We start from the raw sequence: 22031 nt of genomic DNA on the forward strand, positions 1-22031 counted from the left end.
GTTATTTATACAAAGTAATACATTATCGCAAAAGTGTTAATAATGATATCTATAATTCCTCAAAATGTATAATTTGTATTAAAAATAAGGCAGATAATATTGCTCGAAACAAGATTTAAGAATAATTTTATCTTTTAGGAAAAATGCATTTAAAAATACTGCACGATTAATGAAATTTTACAATCGATTTTCTCGAAAATTGCCATTCTCTTTGATTTATTTTTGTACAAAGAAATGATCCCTCCTCGCCTCGTGTCACGATTTTTGAACACACTCTATACTCGCGTGAAAGATGTGTATCCAAGTTAGTTGAGTAGAGTTGCTGGAAGTACAATCATTGAAGTGAAAGTCTTTGCATCGAGTTTGAGTTAATTAAAATTTATTATTCCATGCTTATTTCATATACGTTGTAATAAATATATTATATATTTATCGTTAAAATTTATATCGTCGAAACATAATTTTTTGAAAAATTTATCCAATACGATAAATACAAAAATTGCAGATATAATAAATCAAAAATATCATTATAAATGTGACTTTAAATTTACTATTAAAAAAAATTAACACAACTCGCATGATATTTCACACGCCATTCATCCAAATGAAAATAGAAACAGAATTTCACCTTGTATCACAATCTTTTTTCTTCTTTGCGAAAGAAGAATTATTTTAAAAAAACGCTTGTTACTTCTCACAAATAAATTTTAATCAATCGGCTGTTACAATAAACACCCTATATATTAATAGCAATTCTCAGAGCGAAGCGAAGAAAGGTCATGCTGTAGAAAGGAAAGTCACATACATTCTTTGGCCAGAGAATAAGTAACAGTAGGTGTATATCGTTACGAGTGGATTCTTTTAATTTCGAATGTATCGAAGCTTATCTAAGAAAAAAAAAAAAAAAAAGCTATAAAGTTAAGGGATCTAATTCGAAACAAGCAAGGATAATCAAACTATCGCGTATCCATCTTTGGTATACACCAACGATAAGGCATCGAGCGTACAAGCATGTCAAGATTATTATGAGAACACCGCTTTCAGTTTGATACTGCACGTGCTGCGAGCGGTTTCAAAACTTATTTTGCAGTGTAATGTTTCATTCGAGAATAGAGAGAGAAATATAATATCTGCATAAATAAATTAATAGTGTAAAATAATATAAAAATAATAAATAAATAGAAAACGAAATGTAAGATAAAATATAGTGAAATATTGTTTAAAAGTGATCGAAAAAAAATATTGGTGGTGGACAGTAGTTATTTCGTCGTGGAAAAATAAAAGTTAAGTTTGTAAATTTTCATATATAGTTTAAGATTTTAAGTAAAAGTTATCGATGATAACGAATAATGTCTAATAATATTTTTTTCCTTCTTCTGTTATTTTGCAAATTTAGTGTAAACAAAAATCAGTAATTCGTATCAACAAAGAAAAAACTTACTTCTCTTTTTGGCAATATCTCGTATAAATTTAGTAGTAAACAAATTCGTATCGATAAGAAGAAACTAGAAGGAAAATGTGAGATCAAAAATTGTTTATAAATTCATGGGAAAAAATTAATAAATCTAGAATTAAAAATAAGACACAATAAGGCTATCTAACAATTTATTAATAATATACACTCGACCACTTCCGCCTAGATATTATAATATCTATGTATTGTCTTATTGGATGAACCAATTGTCTATTTGTGGTATGTGGTCACTTTGGAAAAGACAAAGTGCTGTCTTTGAGCGCTAGAGTAAATATATCTTACATCAAAATTAATTAATAAATTGTTTTGAGACATAATTTGAAACATCATATAACGATAAAATAATATTTTAAGAAGGAAAGAATTATCAGAGAGATCCTAAATCATTTTTAAAAATTTACCTCGATATTTGAATGTTTTATTAATAATAGCGAATATTATAATTTTATTCTATATTTTATCACTTATATTATATTTTCTCGACCTATTTTTTTACGTATAATATCTATAATTTCTTGAATCAATCCACGCGATAATAGCACGTCATATTTATCACGTTACAGAAGTTGATAGATTCAGTAAATATATTACTTAAATACCGTTTACTCTCCCATTTCAATCAATCGAAGGTTAGTCAGTTTTACCCCATCCTTCCAAGTGAAACAAAACTTATACTTAAATGTTCAACTCGAAAGAAATAAGTACACGTGAAAGGCGTTAACCTTTCAATGCACGAACTAATTTTTTTTTTTTTTACATTTTTCAGAATAATTATCGAAGATCTATTTTAAAAATAATATTCACAATTTTCACGTTACTCATTGAACTTATTCCATATTGTTCGAATCACTTTTCCGTATTTACAATTAGATGTAAATTCTAACAAAAAGATGATTAATTCTAACAAAAATCCAACAAATTTGTAATCTTCCAGAATAATTTATTAATATAATATTATAATCGAATTATTAATGAAATCTTGTTCGAAGATTTATTACCAACAACATTGATAATTGTTTCGCTTTTATTTTCAGAACCTACTTTCGAGCCGTATCGAGCCATATCAGCAGATAAAATTCGCAGAATCGGTATCTCAAGAAGAAAATCTGAGGAGGAAAATAAAAGCGGTAACGGTGCGAGGACGACCGCAAATTTTGTAAAAAATAAATCCAACGCATTCTCCAACGGACAGTACAATCCGCTTCGCTCGGTTCACTTCGTTCTGGCCACAGTGAGTTCCACTCACGGTTATCCAGTTCTCCGTGAGCATTAGAACAGTACAGTTCAGTATCTTCACGCGATTCCATTCCATTTCAACATTGCAACCAGCGATTCGTCTCTCGATTAACTTTCAACGATCGATTCGCGTCGAAATTAACGAAATTAGTGGGTTTAAAGTGCAACGTTCCTTTCTTCCCAAACAATTAAGAAAGAAGAAATTAGGAAATACGATATCCGAAAACTACGAGAATGTCCAGGCTGGAATCGACAAAGGTGATCTCGATCTGAAGAACAATATTGTCTCGATAAATAAATAAATAACAGAAACGAGTTGTTCCAAGATTGAAAGGAGGGAGGGAGAAATGGCGAGCGTGGACAATAATCTGGAGGAATTGATGAGCCATCTCGGGGAATTCGGTAAATATCAATTCTGGCAGTTCTCTCTGCACATTCTGGGCGCGTTGACGGCCGGTCTGCACATGCTGACACTGTTGACAGTGGCCGCGGTGCCACCCCACGAGTGCAACGTGCCCGAGGCCATCACTCTCGTGGACAATCTCACCGTGATCGGCAATTCGAGCGGGGAAAATGTTCCCCGAGCGATCGACGCGTGCTACTACTTAGACGCGAGCAACTCGATCAAGGAGTGCGATTCGTGGACGTACGACACCCAATACTTCCAATCGTCCCGCGGCATGGAGTGGAACTTTGTCTGCTCGCGGAGATGGATGGGCGCCCTGGCCCAATCCTCCTACATGTTCGGCGTGTTCATCGGGGCGGTCACGTTGGGCAGCCTGGCCGACAAATACGGCAGAAAGATAATATTCTACGTGTCGGCGATCGCCCAACTCGTTCTAGGAGTTTCGGTCGCGTTCGTGGACAACTACCACCTGTTCCTCGCGTTCAGATTCCTGTACGGGATCTTCGGCTCGGCGGGCGCCTACATAACAGGATTCGTCCTCAGCATGGAGCTGGTCGGCGCTACGAAGAGGACCGTGTGCGGGATAATGTTCCAGCTGGCGTTCGCCGTCGGTTTCATGCTGGTCGCGATCTGGGGAGCCGTGATCAAGGATCGTATGTGGTTGCAGATCGTGTACGGGCTTCACAGCGGCCTGTTGGTGGGCCACTGGTGGCTGATGGACGAGTCGCCCAGGTGGCTGTGGGCCCAGGGCCGCGTCACGGAGGCGCTCGCGATCGTGCAGAGGGGTTTGAGGATGAACGGTGTCGACGTGGACGTGGACGCGGCGAAATTGATCGGGGATCAGGGCAAGATGGGCGGATCAGGGCAGGCGTATCGAAGGGAGCGGTCTTACGGGGCGTTGGACTTGTTCAAGACGCCCAATCTCCGCAAGAAGACGTTGAACGTTTGCCTGAATTGGTTCGCCAACTCGATCGTCTATTACGGCCTGTCTTTGAACGCGGGCAACCTGGTCGGCAATCCCTTCCTCATGCTGTTCCTCAGCGGCCTGGTCGAGCTGCCCACCTACGTGATGACCTGTTTCCTGATGGATCGGGCAGGGAGAAGGTGCATGGTCACCTCGTTCATGTTGATCGGCGGAGTGTGTTGCATAACAGCCTCGCTGATACCCGCCGGCTCGGATTTGGCCAGGACGGCGATCGTGGGCATCGTTCTGTTCGGCAAGTCGAACATATCGGGCTCGTTCGCCGTTATTTATAATTACACGGCCGAGCTGTTCCCCACCGTGGTGAGGAACACCGCTTTGGGGATAGGATCGATGTGCGCCCGTCTCAGCGGCACTTTGACACCCGCCATAATGCTGTTGGACTCGTTGGACCCCAAAGTACCCGCCGTTCTCTTCGGTTTCGTCGCCCTTGTTTCCGGTTTCCTGTCCATGTATCTGCCCGAGACCGTGAACCAACCGATGCCCGAGACCATAGAGGACGGGGAGAATTTCGGCAGAGACGACACCTGTTTCGCCACGTGTTTCGGCTCGGATAGAAAAGGCAGGTCTACTTACGAAGTTAAGTTGAATCAATTGACGGAGAAGGACGAGAAGGAGAGGTTGAATCAGGGTGAAAACGCTAGGGAATATTCCTCTTGAAATATAACGTGGTGGGAGGGAGGGAAAAATTTCGAAAACGTAAAAGAATTATTATTATTATTTTTTTTTCTTTTTTTCTTTGTTATTATTATTCGTGAAAAAATTCGTTTCGACTTCGAATTCGTGTCTACTGAATTTCTGGATTTTCGTAATTGCAATTGGAGAAATCCAGTCGTGCAAATGATGCAACGGCCATTGTTTAAACCGCGCGTTTATTATTTTGCTTCGAATGCAATAGTTCAATTTGAAATGTTTTTCTTTTAATTATTTTGTTACAGAAAAATTCCGCAGCGTTAATACGGCGATTGTTTGACGTGCAAATGTTTGTTGTTATGCTGTTGTTATGTGCTGTGTGCAATTTTCGAAAAAAAGAAAAAAAAAGAAAAAAGAAAATTGAAGAATATTGCGATACGTGAAACATTAATTTTACTTATCTTTTCCACGGTAAATCTAGAAGCAGAGGCAAGTTTTTTCCGTATATAATAATCGTACAATTTTTATGATTATTTCTATTTACTAGTACATTCATTGTTGAAGAAATAATATACGAGTAAATTCTATTCGATAAATTTGACGCGAATATTGTTACGAATATTCTCTTAAAACTTTGCGATTTATAATTATACATTTTTTACATTTATCACGCGCATGATAAATATAGGTAATGACTCGAATAGTATGCAACGAATATATTTAAAAGGATTTAACAAAAGGCCATTGTTCCTACTCTATTTTCTATTTGGTGTGAGAAAAGATAGAGTGACAAAGAATTTATTGTTCTTAAAAAGAAATGTATGCATCTGGAAAGAAAATTACTAGAAAGACTGAAATTTCTAGAAATTGTTCAAATCAAAGTCTTTTTACGAAAGATTCTTTGGAAAATACTTCATCGAATATCTGTACACTTATAATATAAAATAGATAAAAATTTTTAAAACTTAATTTTCAACGTTTTCAAACGTACCTATGATAATAAGATTGAATAAGATTGAATAAGGAGAAATTATATTTTTTTATTATCTTGCAAATGTAAATAATAACAATTTTTGGCAAGAATAAATAACTCGATAAGCAATTTAATACGCGATCATTTTTCATACACTTGTTAAATTTTCAATAATAAGTCTTCATCTTTGTCGAATGTAAAATATATATTTTTTCATCAAACACAGAGTATTTTTCTAAAATATTTACAAATACGATATTTATAAGCAGCATGAGCAACAAGATGATGAATTTCTAAATAATAAATTGTCTTTTAAATAATAAAGTATCTTAATAAATTATTTACTAAAAACAAATATTTTTCACTATTCATTTTCTTATTATGTATTATTATTTCTCTTTCTTTTTAAAAAAATTTTATTGCTCATAATAAGTTTTTTCCTGTTATTACACACTATAAATAACGAAACTGAATTACCTTTAAGACTATTGCGTAATTATAACACACTTATGTAACTTCTTCTATAAATAATATATGCACGTATCTGTAAAAAATTTTTATTCGTTACAAGATCCATAATTTAAAAACAAGTAATATATATTAATTCTTGTTACTAATTCTATTATGTTATGTTGTTATATATTGTTATCACATGATTAGAACAATTTCAATTAGAATATTTTAAAATTTTAATTTTTAAAAATAACGATTCAACCTTATTTTATTCTCCGAACTCTAAAATTAATTTTTCTTATTGTTCTCTCATTACGAAAATAGATTTCGTAAGAAACAGAAAAAGTTTTCGAATGCTACTACATTGAAAAAGTATTCTTGCATAATCGTGTAACTATCCAGTTGCCTCATTGCATTCATGCCATTTCAATCATCGAACGTGTTCAGATAAAATATGTGAAATTATTAAAACTACAAACATAACATATAAATAATTAATTTGTGACATAATTATTTGCACAAAAATCTTGCTTTACTTTTAAATTTTACACGAATTGCAAGAAAATATTATCATATAACCATTTTTTATTTATTTTTTTTTTTTCCAAAAAATTATTATCCCATTTTAATTAAAAATCACTCTGATTTATACGCCCGTTTTTCATAGATGTAAAACGTCACGTCTCTTGCTCTTAATTTTGCGAAACAATTGAAAAGTATCATTCGAAAAAGAAAAACTTTTCTTCTTTCCCTTCTACACTCGTGATCCATTGAGGAAGGTCTAGGTCATGGACTACTGATCTCTTTCTTTGTACACATCTATGTAGTACGCTTTCTACGTATATTGAAAAGCGCATACGTACATAGTAAGCAGAAGGATTTTTATCATCATCTATGTCACGTTCTCATCGATAAAGTTGAACTTGTGCTCCGATTCTTATACACATGTTCAAGAGGAAAGTATTTTCTTCTGCAATTCAATCACGTTTTATGCTTCACTCCTTAATAAAGACGATTCGCTAAAAATATAATATCATTTATTGACAAGATTTAAAAAATTCCATGAATATATATATCCCTCGTTTATATAAAAATAAAGTTTATATAAAAATTTATTTCTAGAGTAATATAATTGTAATAATGGTAAAATTAAAATTATGAATGCAAAATAAAAGTCTCGTGTCTCGATTGATTTGGATTACTATTTTTTTTTTACGAGTTTTTTGCAAATTTATATTTATATTTTTAAAATCGATGATCAAGAATATAAAAATTCTTGAGACAAAATATACAAAGATTTTTTTATAAATAGGAACTGTACATAATTAATTACATACAAAAATTATAACTGCAATCGCACAGTTTCCTTCCTAATGGATATTTCATTGGTAAGAAATATTTACATTTTATTATTAAAATATTTATCGGTAAAATATAATAATCGTTTTATCGTACTTCTTAAAAATATATTATACGTTATAATTATTTAGGCTAAGAGAAGTTTCTTCTATTTCTATGTATTTCTATCTATGTTATTCCGAAATATTTGTGTTCTATCATTTGTGTTTGTAATACATATTATATAATTTTCGCTTTGTTAAATTACTTTATTTTTCGTGCGAGAAATTGTTTATAACAAAACAAGATATGATGTTTATAATCAATGTTATTAATTATGTTGATATTATTAATAAATGTTATAAATGTTAACATAAAATCTTTTTATTTTTTATTTTCCTATGTACTTATTATCATATCAAGAATATCTTTGAAAAAAGGTGTAAATATTCAAAAATTATATTTTATTAATAAATCGTACGAAATAAAAACACAAAGATATGAAAAAAATATACTAAACTGGCCAATCCAAAATTTTTCAAAGAATTTGAGAAATTAAAATTAAAATTACGATCAAAATTGCTTAATATTTATTGTAATATCCTAATATTTTATAAATCATTCATTTAATAGAACTATTAATTCCATTCATTGAGAATTATTCTTCTTTTTATTAATTTTCAAAAAAAGTGTCAGAAATTGATTAACAATTCGATTGGAGAAGAAAATTATTTCTGCTTATTCCTTTAGTAGAATATTAAGATACTAATAAAAATTCTTTCTTTTTAACGATATTATATATATTTTTTCATTACACGCACCAATTATTTCTTGCACCATGCAACGATGTCTGTATAAAAATATTGATTTCGATATTCGTGAAAATACTTTGCGTGCTAAATGTAAATTTTAATTGACTAATTTAATTCTAACGCGATAGAATATATTATAAATTGAAAGGTCGAAATTTTCATGACATTCGAAACTATTTTATTATTCTATTTTGCTACCGTGAAAGAATTCTGAAATTATAAAAAAATCGAAAAATCATTAATCATAAATTTATATTAAAAATCTTTATACGCAATATTGAAAATTTCTTTTTAAAGATATAATGTGCCCTATTATTTCAATTGAAACATGGCACGACTTTGATTAATATAACCAACTTTTATTATATCTCATTATATTATTGTGTTATTAAAAATTTTAGTAATATGCATAAAGGACAAATAGAAAGACCTCATCTTTTTTTTTTTTAATTAAAGCAATTTTTATACTTTCTATTAACCCTCTAATTTCTACTATATTTTTTCATAGTAAACCAAATAATTTAAAAATAATTTGCAAGTTTATTTCTTGCGTATATTCTTAATTATTTCTTATCTTTAAATTCATATAGTATTCACATTTCAAATTATTTCTAGTTTTAATCTAACTTATACTCACTTAAAATTCCTTAAATTATGAAAAGTATCAAAATTGTCGTTTAAACATTACCACGATCTTATGGAGTTTATACTTCAACGAATTAATCCAACAATTAAGTTAATGAAAGAATGACAGCTTATGCAAGCACAAGTCATTAAGTTTCAAGCTTTACTCTCTATTCAACATTGCCATATTACATATTTTACTGTAACTATAAACTTCTTCGCGTTACATTAAGCCAATTTTACGTTAGGATACATCACGCATTACTGAAATACGATAGATACGAGATACGTGTGCAATTACCATAACGAGATATTCGAAATTAACTACTGCACCCAAGTTAAATAAAAATAATAAAAAAAATATTTCCATTCCATTTCCTTCTTCCTTCCCTTTTCCCTTGTCGCGTAAGAACAATAAATCGTAATAATATATGTTAAAAGAAAAAGAATGAAAGCTTTGAAAAATATTCTCTATAAAAATAAATATGTTCTTTCTTTCTTTCTTTCTTTCCTTTTTTTTTTTTTTTTTAGTGAAATTTCACGCGTTGGAACTATTTTATTAAAAAGAAATAAAAAATGAAGGGAAAAAAGGAATAATTTTCTTCTCACAGCTTAATAAGAACAACACGATATCACAATGAAGAACAATAAAGTAAACTTTTTTTTTTTATTACGGTAAAAGTCGTAGAAAATTGTGGAAATTTCATTCTCGTGGTTATTTTACACGGATGTTATTTAAATAATAAAAAATGTAAATAAAAAGATGGATTTTACGAATCCACAATTACTGTGCAAAATAATAATAAAAAAATTGACGGTTCTATTATTATTCGTTAAATAATTGACTCTGTAATACACGAAACAAAAACAAATCAAAGCTTTTTTCTTTCAAGCTTCCCCATTTTCCACAGAAATGCATTGCACACTCCAACCAATTTTTCAACTAGAATATTTGCTCTAGCTTTAATAATAAGTTTAAAAAATAGTACTAATGATTTTATCAAAATAATTTATAATTTTAATTAACTTATAATTTTATAACTAACACTATAATTAAAAATAATAATAATTTTAACATATTCGATGATCCAATATATCCACGTACGTTTAATACACAAAAGGACAAGTTGGGAAGTCTAACTTGCTCCTTCGAACTGTATAATCTCATTGCACGCATACAAAGTGCGACGAAAAATATTGTACAACGATGCAGGAAGTGATGTGGAAATCGGGGGAGCAAGAGAAATTTCCCTTCGACTAATTTTCGATTAATTTCTACATAGAAAATCCTCTCTTCTCGATCCATTATTTTTGGCTGCACCCTGTATATGAAAATCCTACAGTATCTCACGCCGGAGTATCTGTTTAAAGGTGAACGACCCAAGTCCACGATATCAAACGCTGATAATATTTCCCTGAATTTATTTCGAATTTCGATTGTGTTATAATAAAATACAGGATCCGAGGAAGGATTATCTTACATTCATCGTTTAACATCGTCGTGCTATTGGAAATTTTGCATCCATAGGAAATTTTAAAATGTGTGGAAATAAATCTGATTTATTTAAAAAACTCAGAAATTTTTATTTCTATTTTTTTACATGTATTCATGGTGTGCTTGAAATTTTAGTTTATTTAGTAACGTGTATTATAAGAATAATGTAAAATAATTCTAATTTTAATAAATAAATTTCAATATTAGAAGAGTTAAATTCTATTTTTAATTTATTTTAATTATAATATTATGTGTTGGAATTTTATTGTTATCTTTTAGAATATTAGAATATTATCTATTTTCTAAAAATATTTAATGTTCCATTTTATGCTGTTTAAAATTTTTAACGTTGCAGTTTTAAGAAATAATAGTGTAGCACGAAGTAGTAAATGATCGTTGAAATATTTTTAAAATGAAATTTCGTTAAAAAAGGAACATATTTCATTCGTATTCTCAATATCTTTCGAAGATTATCGTGCTAATTATGCGGGACACGTTGACTAAACAGAACTTAAACAAAACTTAGAAATTTCTATTTATTCGCGAGTATATGCGTCATATCCACCGTGTGAAATTAAAATCACATATTTATATACCGTTAAAAATAAAATTTAATATTCAAACACCATCCTATTTTTATTTATATTCGTCTAATTAATATGGTAAATAATTTCAGATCGATTCCTTTATTTAAAAATTCTCGAGACGTATATAAATCACACAAAATTAATTTTACTAAATTCAAATTAATTCGATGAAATTCTTTTCTTCAAAAATAATAATATAAAAATAAAATATTCAAATGGAAGAAATTCTAAATAACTTATGTAAATTCATTTAACAAATTGTATTACCAGGCTTCTATTTTTAATAAAATTTTATGAATACGTAAAACGTAATGAATTAAATATATATATATACGATGCAATTTATTTCAGCAAAATTCAAGGGGGCGAAATCAACGGTTAAAATTTCATTTGCTTTTCGTCCAATTCGTTTCACAAGATAGAGAAAAATTTTAATACCAGTCTGTGTGTCACCCTGCTAAAAAAAAAAAATAATGTCAAATGAAATTATATTTCAGAACACGAAAAAAAAAAAAAAACTTTGGTTCCACCACTCTCGAAGAATTTTTCCATCAAAATTACTTCTACTATTATTAATCAGATTATCCTAAACTGTAAATATTAGAATACCTTATAAAGACGACTCAATCGTCGATTTTCAATAAATTCGTATTAAAGAAACTTTCACGTTTTTACCAACAAAACGTAGCAAATTCGAATTCGTACAAAAATTTACGGAAATACGCGATAAAAAATGTCTTCTTCGTTTGAAAACCCATTTCTTTGATCACTGAAACGTCTTGCACGAGTTGCAAATCCACTAAAAATTCGAGTAAAATCGAGCACACTCGCGCCAAAAATAATTTTCCACGGAAAATTGATGAATGCGGAGTGAAAGGGGGATCCGGGATTACGACACCGGTCGATGGAATTTGCGGCGAGAATCAAATGGTGCGTGTGCACACGTGTGACAATGTATACTCACCTGTGTGGCCGAGATAAACACGCGTCGAGGCACGGCAAACGGATGAGAGGCGCGCGGTGGCCGCGCACCGTTCACGAACGCGTCACACCGACTGAACGTACGCTCGCCGATTGAGGTGCGGAAAATCGTTGCACAAGCGCGCGCAACTCCCTCGGGCTTCTCCCGATGCCATGCCGATGGAAAGTCCTCTCCGTTCCATCCTTCCACCGGAGAGGAGCCATTCAAATTCTCGCTTCTCTGATCAACCGAGTGCACGAACGAATTGGCCAAGGATAAAGAGGTGACACGTTCTTTTTGCTTTTGGAGTAGACGGTCTTGAGATGGCTGTATTTGGAATTCTTGGACATTCAATTTCATACGAAATTTTATGACGATCGATCGAATGAATGAAATAGAGAAAGAGTAAGAGGTTTTTTGTTTTTGGAGTGGAAGGTTTTGATAGATAGTTATATTGGAATTTTACATGAAACCTGTGAATCGAATTTAAAATTTCGTGATAACCAGTGTAGGAAATGGACGAAATGGAAAAGATGGGAAGAATAAGTATAATTTTAGGAAACGAAGTACCAAAATGATCTCGTTTTTATGTACCACGTAAACGAGTTCTCGAAATAGAAGCTGTTGATTAATAGAAAAAAAAAGAAGAAAGAAAAAAAATGAAGCACAAATTGGAATCTGAAAAATACATACGTTTGATTATCTATTGGTGGAACTGCAAGCTTCGAGCATCTGGCTTCCACTGTTTCATTAGCAACCCTTCAAGTGTATAGGAAGGGTGCCTATCAAAGAATCTGGGGTGAATGATTGGAGGGTTAAAAGCATCGAAGCTTGAACAACATGGATGTTTCTAAAAACTACTATTCGCTAAAAAAAAAAAAAATACATTCTTCAAACAACAAAAATAATATTTGAAGTTCTAAATATCAACGTTTATTCTTCATTCTGAAAATTGTAAATCTTCTTATATAAATTTAACGAACACATATCCTTTTGTATTCTTTCACTATATTTGTAAATTTATTTCACCTATTATATTTTGGATAATAACATATGTGTATTCATATGAATCAATATAATTGTCGTGTTTTGAATTTTTCAAAGAGAATTTACCCCATATTTATTGAAAGTTTTTGGATTGAAAGTTTTTGAACAGGAAATAGCAGAAAATGTATAAAAGTTAAATCAATGCAACGTGAAGATATTGATAAAATATATTTTTATATATATTTGCATCGCACTGTTTTCAGATATTACATTAATATCTATATTGGATACATCTCTAACGACACCACTTCTTATTAGTTTCAAGATGAATACTTTTCGCAATCACTCTCGATAATTTGTACTCTAGTAACATAGAATGTACATTCCCGCCATCCTTCTCAAATTTTTATTTTTCTTCTCCTTTATTTTCTTCCCTCTCTTTCTCTTTACATTCCTCACGGTATAATAATATGCAGATATAATATGGTAAATTATCATATTATACTTTTATCGTAGTGTCACATTTCGATAATGAAGAATGGAATGAACGAGATGTGTACTTATCGACGATATGTTCGTTTAATGTAAAACAAATCAGAGAATAGTATTCTTAATTCGGGGAACTTACTAATTTTATTTTTCTGGTTTACAATTTTCATGTGTCTTTAATCGTGTGTTAAAGAAAATTATTACAAACAAAACAAACTAGAAATATTATTCCATGAAACATAAAATTTTGTCAACGTGTTTAACGTGATAAATTTTTGGATAATATTCTTTACGAACGAGAAAAAACACTGGAAATTAATATTAATACACGATATAAGTTTCGAAAGCGATTAATGATAAATTTGAAAAAAGAATATTATAATTTCCAAAAAAAGGATGTCAAAAGCTTGTCTTATTTATAAATTTCTATAATCGACACATTGAATATTGTTAACCAAATTTGTATTATCTAACAATTTATCTTGTTTGAATTGTAAAAGGATACAAATATCTTCGATTAAAAATTTCTCTTGCAATGATATTTTATGTAAGCACAATCTGGTTAAGTATAAAGAAATTTTTTTCGTCAAAAATACTTAGTTTAAAAATTTTCAAAAACATATCCTTCCAATTCGTATATAATTCGTTCGATATTTGTTAATTTGTTTATAAAATAAAAACAAGTCTTTCCGTTTTTAACACGATAGATATATCTAATTATAATTATTGCTGAGGATCACAGCAGTAGTCTAGTCTTCGGAATCTTCGGCGTCTAGAATAGATTTAAAACAAAATGGTTGAAATGGATAACCTTGGCCATCGTAGAATTTGCTCATAAACTCCACCCTGGAAGAAAAGAAGAAACAAGGAACAAGTGAAAAATATTTTTGGAAAAAATAAATAAACTAAACCTTTCTGGAAATTTTAAACTAAAATGTTCATCGTGATATTTAATAAATAAAATTTTCATTCGTCATTCTTATTGTATATCTACTATTCATATTGCATAATCATTTATATTTCGTATTTAAATTGATATTATTTTAATATAAAATATAAAATAGAGAAAAGTAAGTAAAACATATAAAAACAAATAACTATCTTCCACTTTATTCTTTGCCAAATGTAACTCTTTAACGACATATAATAAATAAGAATAATTTCAAATAAACCTTATCACACACGTTTGAGGATAGATATTAGAAAAAAAAAAAAAAAAAGAAAATTAACAACAAATATTATTTGAACAAAATATCAATATCTACATTAATTCTGAAAAAATCAATCTTTCGTGAGTTTTGTCCGCTTGAAAAAGAATTAAGAGAAATAGAAAATTGTCCCAATCGTTGCATGCGAGTGTAAAATAAAATATATTTCACGATCGTTCTATTCCCTGCACACGAATCGAATTGGCATTTAACTTTTTTCTCTTCCACGTACCAGTGAAGCCGAAGTGTATGAAGGAAGGCTGACAGGCCTTCCATCATGACAAGAATGGCAACGGTGAAAGAGGCCCATGCGGCGAACACGAAAAATAGCATGACGGCCGACACATAATTACCCTCGGCAGCGAGTAAACCCTTACGTAGAACCATTGACCACAAAACTTCGGAAAGTTGTCCGTGGGCCAACGACAAAGCCCACAAACGTAGGTAAGAGGCAGTGTGTGATATCGTTGAGAGAACGTATTCTATAGTGTGAATTGCCTGGTGTATCATTACTTCGCCGAACGACTCGTCCTCGTGTTCATCAGTTGCATCGCTGGTCGACGGATTATTTTGCAACCCTTTACTTTGCAACTCAATGTCTTGGGACGCGATTCCATCGCTCTGAAAACACGAACGGAAAAAAAATTAATCACAAAGCGAAAATACGTAAAAGTTTTGCGATAAAAATCGCGTTAATCGCGTGTATTCTTCTGTTAATGAAAATCTGATAATAAATATTTAAGTGCGTCAATAAAAGTACATTTATTTACGCGATGAAATTTATTTTCGAGATAGATTTACGTTTTTTTTTTTTTTTTTAAACGCGTACCTCGCATTTATATACGTTAAAATCGTTAAAATTTCGTTTTACGTTTCGGATAAAACGACGGACGCGACGTATTTCGAGTTAGTTGGGATTAAGTTAAGAATTATTTACCATGACTTTTCCCGCCTGTGCGTTTTTTTTGTGCAATAAGAAAAAAAGTGGTTTTCCAAACAGCATCACGGGCACGCATAACGCTGCAATTACGACACAAGCGAGCTGAAGAGTGGTCTGGCCGGGAAACATGTACTCTGAACAACCTTCGCGCACTTGGGCATGACCCATCAGTATCATATTAATAAACGTGATCAATATCGATGGTGCACAGCCAGGAGTATACGCCATGTCTACAAAAACATGGTGAAATATCGTTAAATTTCATCTGATTTGGACAAAATTGGACAAATTACAACTCGGAAATTATGATACGTACCTGGCGAAGTGGGACTGTATAAGACCCATTTAACAAACATTAAGGCTACCAGGTAGAGAAATAATACAACAAGGAAAAGCAGTTGTGGCAAGAATTCTAAGAAAAGGCTCGAGTATTTCTTGAAATGTCTACAGAGAAATATAGAAATTATTTTTATAAAAGAAAAAATTGTATCGAACAAATGATTGTCGGATGAAAAAGGATTGTATCGAAAAGTGTACAATTTTTAAGAGATTTTGCTTCTTGATTTTTTTGAAGAAAAAAAAGGAATACAATCCTTCTTACATTTAATTCAACAATTTGAGTAATTTCAATTTATATCGATTCATTAGTGAGGGGGGGGAGGGAGAGGGGGGGGGGGGGAATGATGAGAGCAGAGTTCATATTATATACAGATTGAAGTTATATATAGTAATCGTTTCTAAAAAAAAAAAACCTACATAATATTAATGGTACTCATGAACACGCCAAATATCATATGCACGACACCGAAGATGATGGACAGCTTCATTTTGTACGAATTTAAGAATATGATCTTGTTCTCGGCAAGCACCCAAACTGGATCCATACCCAATGGATAAGGGTACTGTTTGTAATCATTTTTGGCCGGGTCCAATTCCATAAGCTCATTATTCATGATTGTTTTATTGTCGAACTGTATGTCCCAACTAGACCCGAATATGTTTATTGATCTTGAGAATACGTCATTATAGATGATGCCAGTGTAAATGGAAAACAAACCCATGAGAAGGATAATGTAACGTCCGGCGAAAAATATATTCCAAATTTCGTTCGTTGTTTTTTCAGCCATAAACTTCTTCTCCTTCACGATCATAAACAGAGCGAACAGAGTCATAATTATACCTAAACAAATAAATTCGAAGTAAGTGATCCTTGCGCAAATGTGTTTAAAAAATAATATTTCATTCGTGTAAATTGTTATTTTCACATAAATTTTCATTTTCGAAAATCTTAGATTTTGGCAATGATTAGTGGAAAATATCTGAAAATATCGAAGTTGCGATCAAAACTAGTGCGAGTTTATAGTTTTCTTTTATTTCGATAAATACACAGTTTTAATTGACAACTTTGGAAAAATGGTAAATAAAATTTCCAAACGAAAGAAAGTTGTGAATTGTTGTGAATTTGTTATTCACTTACCATGTCCAAAATCGCCGAACATGATGCTAAATAGAAAGGGGAAAGTGATAATCGTGTAAAGGGCTGGATTAGCTTCGCGGTACGACGCCACGCCATACGCGTCGATCAAGTTTTGAAAACCTCTGGTGAACTTGTTCGTCCTGTTAAACGTCGGAGGATTTTCGTTCGTGTAGATAACATTGAGGAAAGATGGTATCGAACTACCGCACAGACGCTAGACAAAGTGGAAATATTAATTTTTTATATTCTATTTTTCTATCAAAAAGAGGAAGCGATTCGGTTCGGTCGGTCGATTGTTAAAAATTCTTCCGAGATTTAAAATTAACTATTCGCTACTTTTTTTTTTTTTTTACATTTTTGGATTAAAAAGTTAGAGATAATTGTACTGTTTTTTAATACATCGGTTAATTAACACCGGTTACAATAAACGATTGTTGTTCGTGGATGCAAACAAAATTTCATAAAATATAATTATCTTTTAGTCGTTGTTATCAAGTTACATATTTTTTTATTAGTAATATTCGGTATTCTTATATATCGTCTGAATATTTATAAGCGATACTCATATTGTTATAAAAAAAGAAGTGAAATTTGAAGAACCAACCGATCCTTCGTTAAGGCAGTCTCTAACGATGGTAAGATCCGATACAGGCACCCAACATTCTCCTATAAGGCACTTTTTTGTTACGTCAACGTTGAACAGATTCATCGTATGATAAATCGCCTTCATCTTTCGAACCATAATCGCCCAATTGGGCAATTCCTTGGCCACGTTGTGTAAAACGCGTTGACGATGATCGTGCGTTTGATTCAAAACCTGTAAAGCGAGAAAACAGAGGGGATCATTTCAAAAACCAATGACTTGTTCGATTCGATTGATCTGTTTCAAATAATCTGTTAAAAATAAACAAGTGAATGAAACGAAGTTTAATGATTTTCTATTCGTAATCTTTTCTTCTTTCAACTATCATTTTTCTCTAATAAGCATCTAAGATACTACATCATCCCAATAAAAAGAAGAAAGTAGCAAGGAAGGGAACTGTATTACGTAATTAATGACACACGATTCTCTTCCGTGTATACCAACTTCTCACCAAGTTCAAATCTTCCAGCCTCGTTCGAACGCCCTTCACCATTTCTTGACGTTCCGCGTGGCTATGAGGGCATGGATACAAAGAGGCGTGGAAACCGGTGCACACTTTTCTTATGCGGCTCTTCAGCTGTTCTCCTTGGAAAAATGCGACGAACACCGTTTTAAATATCTGATTGCCCTAAAACAATCCGCAAAACTTATCCAACAAGAGATCGAGAAACATAAAGTATCGGCATTTACAGAAAAAAGCGTTACGAGAAGAGACAAAGAAAATTTCGTCGTCAAAATCTACTCGTGCCATCCGAAGATCCCCTTTTTGTCTCATCTTTATATCTCGATCGATCGTTATAAAGACTCAAAGTTTTAAAGTTTTTCAATTAACGCGTGAGATTATGAAATGAATGATTATGAATTCGTCGCTCATTGATTTGTATTTTTTTCTTGGAAATGCGTTTTTCGCGTCTGTCTCGAGTTTGGGATAAGCTCGATAGTAACGATAGTAAAAATGATTAAAAATTACTCTTTGTAAGGCGATATCTCCGGAACTAGTATCGAGATAAGATGAGAAAGGATTTTAAAAGGTAAGATTTTCCGCTTCTAATGGTTTTTTTTTATCGATTGACCGGGATTTATTATCTTTGGAATTATACTGGTTTATTATAAATTTTTCTTAATTTCAATAATCTAAATAAATAGAAACAATGAAAAATAGTCTCGATAAATAAAAATATAAGATAAATATGATTCTGTGATATAAAATAAATGATAAGGTGATTCGGTAAAAGTTTTAAAAACTTTAAAATCTACTGTGAAAAATTAATTTAAATTAATTTAAAAATTCTAAATCAAATAAATCAAATCATTATTTGTATTTATATTTATGTTTGTGAGCATTGACTGTAGTAATGTCGTTTAACTTTTATTAGTTATCTGACTTTCTTTTTAAAGCGATATAAAATGATAACGTTTATTCTGCAATTAAATCTTTTAGAAAGTTGTTTCTTAATAAAAAAAATATTGAGATAAAGAAAGATAATAGATACATATGTTTCTAATGTAATGATAATATTAGAAAAATAGTATACAAAAAAAAAAATAATAATAATAAAATAAAAGAGAGATTAAGTTTCTGGAAAATTCATAGAAATCAGTTTAAAGATGTGTTAAAGATTATTTTAAAATCGAATTTTTAAATATAAATTCATATCATATTTTAATACGAGATTTTTTTTTGAATTTGAAAAAACAAAGAACGGAAAAAATCTACAAAATAACGAATAATCATCGAATTCTTTTCGAGAGAAAGAATTAATTACGAACGAAATTAAAAATTAAAATTGAATTTCTACTTAGCAATCTAATAATAATATTAACGCTAAAAATCATAATATTAAGATTAATATCTTACCAAATTCTTCGAATCCTTGTGTGTATGTTATTTTAGAGATAGATATAACAATAATGAGAAAACAGACACAACAAAAATAGATTAATAAAATTAAATCTACGTAAGCGATCGATAATTTTTACATTCTCATAAGCTAGACAAGAAAAAAATCGATTATTTTTTTTTTTTTTTTTTTTTTTTTTTTTTAGTTTTAAAAATGAAGTAGATAGAGAAAAAGATAGGAAGTGAACTAACAGTAGCTGGATCTTCTAATGGTTTGTCAAGCTCAGCCTGGCGCAGAAACACGTTTCCACGGGATATTCGCCACAACATTCTCTCGAAAGCTGGTACTCGTTCTCGGTTTATTACCCCAGCAACGAATCTACAAAAATAAAATTTCATTTCTAACAGAGCAAAAGATTAAAGAGAGAGTAAGAAAAACATTCTCGATAAATTAATATATAATCTTGAAGAATAATTAAATTTAATAATCGGATAAAAATGGTATATAAAATACTATTTTAACAATCCTTTTCGTGAAAAGAGAATAAACAGAATTGGACAACTGTGATCAAAATATATAAAAGTTTGAATTCAATAAAATTGCATCGAGATCTCCTATTTTTCTATTGAAAACCCAAAATCAAGAAGAATCAATTATTTTAAAGAGATTTAACGATTTAAATGAAAATACATTTTCATTTAATCGTGAGAAAAAAGAATATACCAGATTATTTTGGCTAATTATAAAGGAATGTCGTATCTCTAAAAAGATAAAGAGACACTGATCTAACGCGTTATCACGCGTTCAGGGATTAACTCGGCCAATCCTGGATTTGTAATAAAACCGGATCTCTTTCCAGAATGTACAGAATTAAATTCCATTTTTAATTCCACAGATTCCACCGCGCTTCGTCATCTTTTTTTTTTTTTTATGAAATATAAATTTGCATAAATCACACATTGTGTATCTGCATATCAGTAAAACATACTCAAGACGTCCCCTAATCGTCGTGTTCGGATTCTGTGGTTCCTCGTTTATTAGCGTCCTGGTGATCGAGTCATTGGCCTCTTCCTGTTGATATAGAAGAAGATACGAATCTTGATTCTTCGACAGAACGGTAACATCGATTACACGAAGGAGGACGACGCTATGAGCAAAAGCTGCTGAACTACTTTAGCTACCTCCGTGAAAAATACTTGGGTCTTCTCGAGCACATGCCGTAATTCCGTCAACTCGAGGTAGTTACTCTTCAGGTTCACCGCGTTTTGGCTCAGCTCTAATATGTCGTTCTCCGTTTCCTCGAGATGGGCCTGAAACACCGCAATCATATCTCAACACCTGTTTCGACCTCGCTTAGTATACACGGAGTATATACACGGGTTCTCAATCCCGTGGACATTGATGAGGATACGAAGTGGATTTTCATTTTTTAAAATTCTTATACTTTTAATGGAAACTTTGATTAATTTTCAATATAATTTTCAATAGTATGAATAATGTTAATGTTTGATATTTAAAATAATAAATATAGAAGATTTAGATAGAAGAATAAAATAAATAATTTCTGACTCGTTTTAAAGTATCGAATTTTTCGCAAAGGACAAAAATTTCTACTCGAAATCTCTTCGATTCTTCTTGAAATGTTGGGGGGGGGAGGGGGGGGAAAGAAAATTACGCGATAAAGAATCTTACCTCGAGATCTATGATCATACGTGGATTCGGTGCCCGTGGCAGTTCCGTGAGATTGTCGACGATCGGCACTCCGTCTTTCCTCACCTCGGCCTCGATGTAACGAAGCTTCCTCTCCATCTCGTCGCATCGACGCACCTCGTTCACGAACTTCCGTTGAAAATAGTTCACATCGCCGTTGAGCTACGAACGAATCGACGATAAAATAAAATAAAACGTCGCACTGATCTAAGGATTTTCGTTCTCCTGGAAATTAAACTCTCGGTCTAAACAAATATATGACCGATTTTCGTCGACTCGAACTTACGATCGGCCTTGAACACTTGATCCGAATCAATGGAAATGATTCATCGTGATTCACGATCGGGGATGCGTTAAGGCCGCGTATGAACCCGACACGCATAAAATCGCTTATATCAGTTGTTATGTCATGGACATTAATGATAATTTCTAGGCCAGATACCACCACGCAAACTAACTTTCAAGAAAACTTACCGAACCTTTTGCTTTTCGATTGAAAGACATAGGAACGAGATATAATCTTAGTATATCTATTCTTCTGGACCAAATATTTTAGGGATAAATTCTTTTCTTCTTTTTTTTTTTTTTTTTTTTTTCGAAAATAAAAAGAATGTAATGTTCTACAATTTGAGAATGAGTTTCGTTAAAAAGAAATATATTTATCATTTAATTACTTACTAATTAGATTAGAAATGTTTAAGCGCTTATACAAAATGTAAATATCGTTATTTAAACTTCATTTCTTTAGCCACGTTCAAACAA

General features: G+C 31.7%; 3 protein-coding genes across 10 annotated transcripts in view; 1 reads left to right on the plus strand and 2 right to left on the minus strand.

Moving 5' to 3' along the window:
* Positions 1–12099, minus strand: part of superdeath (Suppressor of ER stress-induced death) — a 38449-nt gene extending 26350 nt beyond the window's left edge. Inside the window, exon 1 of the mRNA XM_086910040.1 lies at positions 11978–12099. The gene's annotated coding sequence lies outside the window, so the exon portion shown is untranslated. The remainder of the gene's footprint in view (positions 1–11977) is intronic.
* LOC100869146 (organic cation transporter protein) lies at positions 2729–7874 on the plus strand. Of its 2 annotated transcripts, XM_086910048.1 has the most exons (2): positions 2729–4660; positions 5037–7874. In XM_086910048.1, the coding sequence occupies exons 1-2, from the start codon at positions 3058–3060 to the stop codon at positions 5069–5071; spliced, it is 1638 nt and encodes a 545-aa protein (XP_086766174.1). In that variant the 5' UTR covers positions 2729–3057; the 3' UTR covers positions 5072–7874. The 2 variants fall into 2 exon arrangements, with proteins under 2 accessions (XP_086766174.1, XP_012340860.3); XM_012485406.3 differs by lacking the exon at positions 5037–7874 and having other exon boundaries at positions 2735–4758.
* Positions 12100–13170: 1071 nt separating the features above from the next.
* Vha100-2 (V-type ATPase subunit a family protein Vha100-2) overlaps positions 13171–22031 on the minus strand; it is a 37079-nt gene continuing 28218 nt past the window's right edge. For 4 of the 7 annotated variants that reach the window (XM_086910041.1, XM_086910043.1, XM_086910042.1 and 1 more), the window contains 12 exons: positions 21252–21431; positions 20741–20869; positions 20548–20663; positions 19811–19937; positions 18170–18346; positions 17680–17892; positions 17076–17289; positions 16355–16778; positions 15915–16042; positions 15596–15828; positions 14891–15279; positions 13171–14296 (listed from right to left, as the gene is read on the minus strand). In XM_086910041.1, the coding sequence (XP_086766167.1) occupies positions 14200–14296; positions 14891–15279; positions 15596–15828; positions 15915–16042; positions 16355–16778; positions 17076–17289; positions 17680–17892; positions 18170–18346; positions 19811–19937; positions 20548–20663; positions 20741–20869; positions 21252–21431 (2427 nt within the window). In that variant the 3' untranslated portion in view covers positions 13171–14199. The remainder of the gene's footprint in view (positions 14297–14890; positions 15280–15595; positions 15829–15914; positions 16043–16354; positions 16779–17075; positions 17290–17679; positions 17893–18169; positions 18347–19810; positions 19938–20547; positions 20664–20740; positions 20870–21251; positions 21432–22031) is intronic. The other 3 variants (XM_086910045.1, XM_086910047.1, XM_086910046.1) reach the window with 1 other exon arrangement.

This window comes from Apis florea, unplaced genomic scaffold (genome assembly GCF_048593485.1).
Source record: "Apis florea isolate Af1SG1 unplaced genomic scaffold, ASM4859348v1 contig_3170_pilon, whole genome shotgun sequence".
NCBI lineage: Eukaryota > Metazoa > Arthropoda > Insecta > Hymenoptera > Apidae > Apis > Apis florea.

Bases quoted from the DNA above. Each gene is read 5' to 3' on its own strand.
- LOC100869146 (XM_012485406.3), top strand. From the start codon at position 3,058: ATGGCGAGCGTGGACAATAATCTGGAGGAATTGATGAGCCATCTCGGG.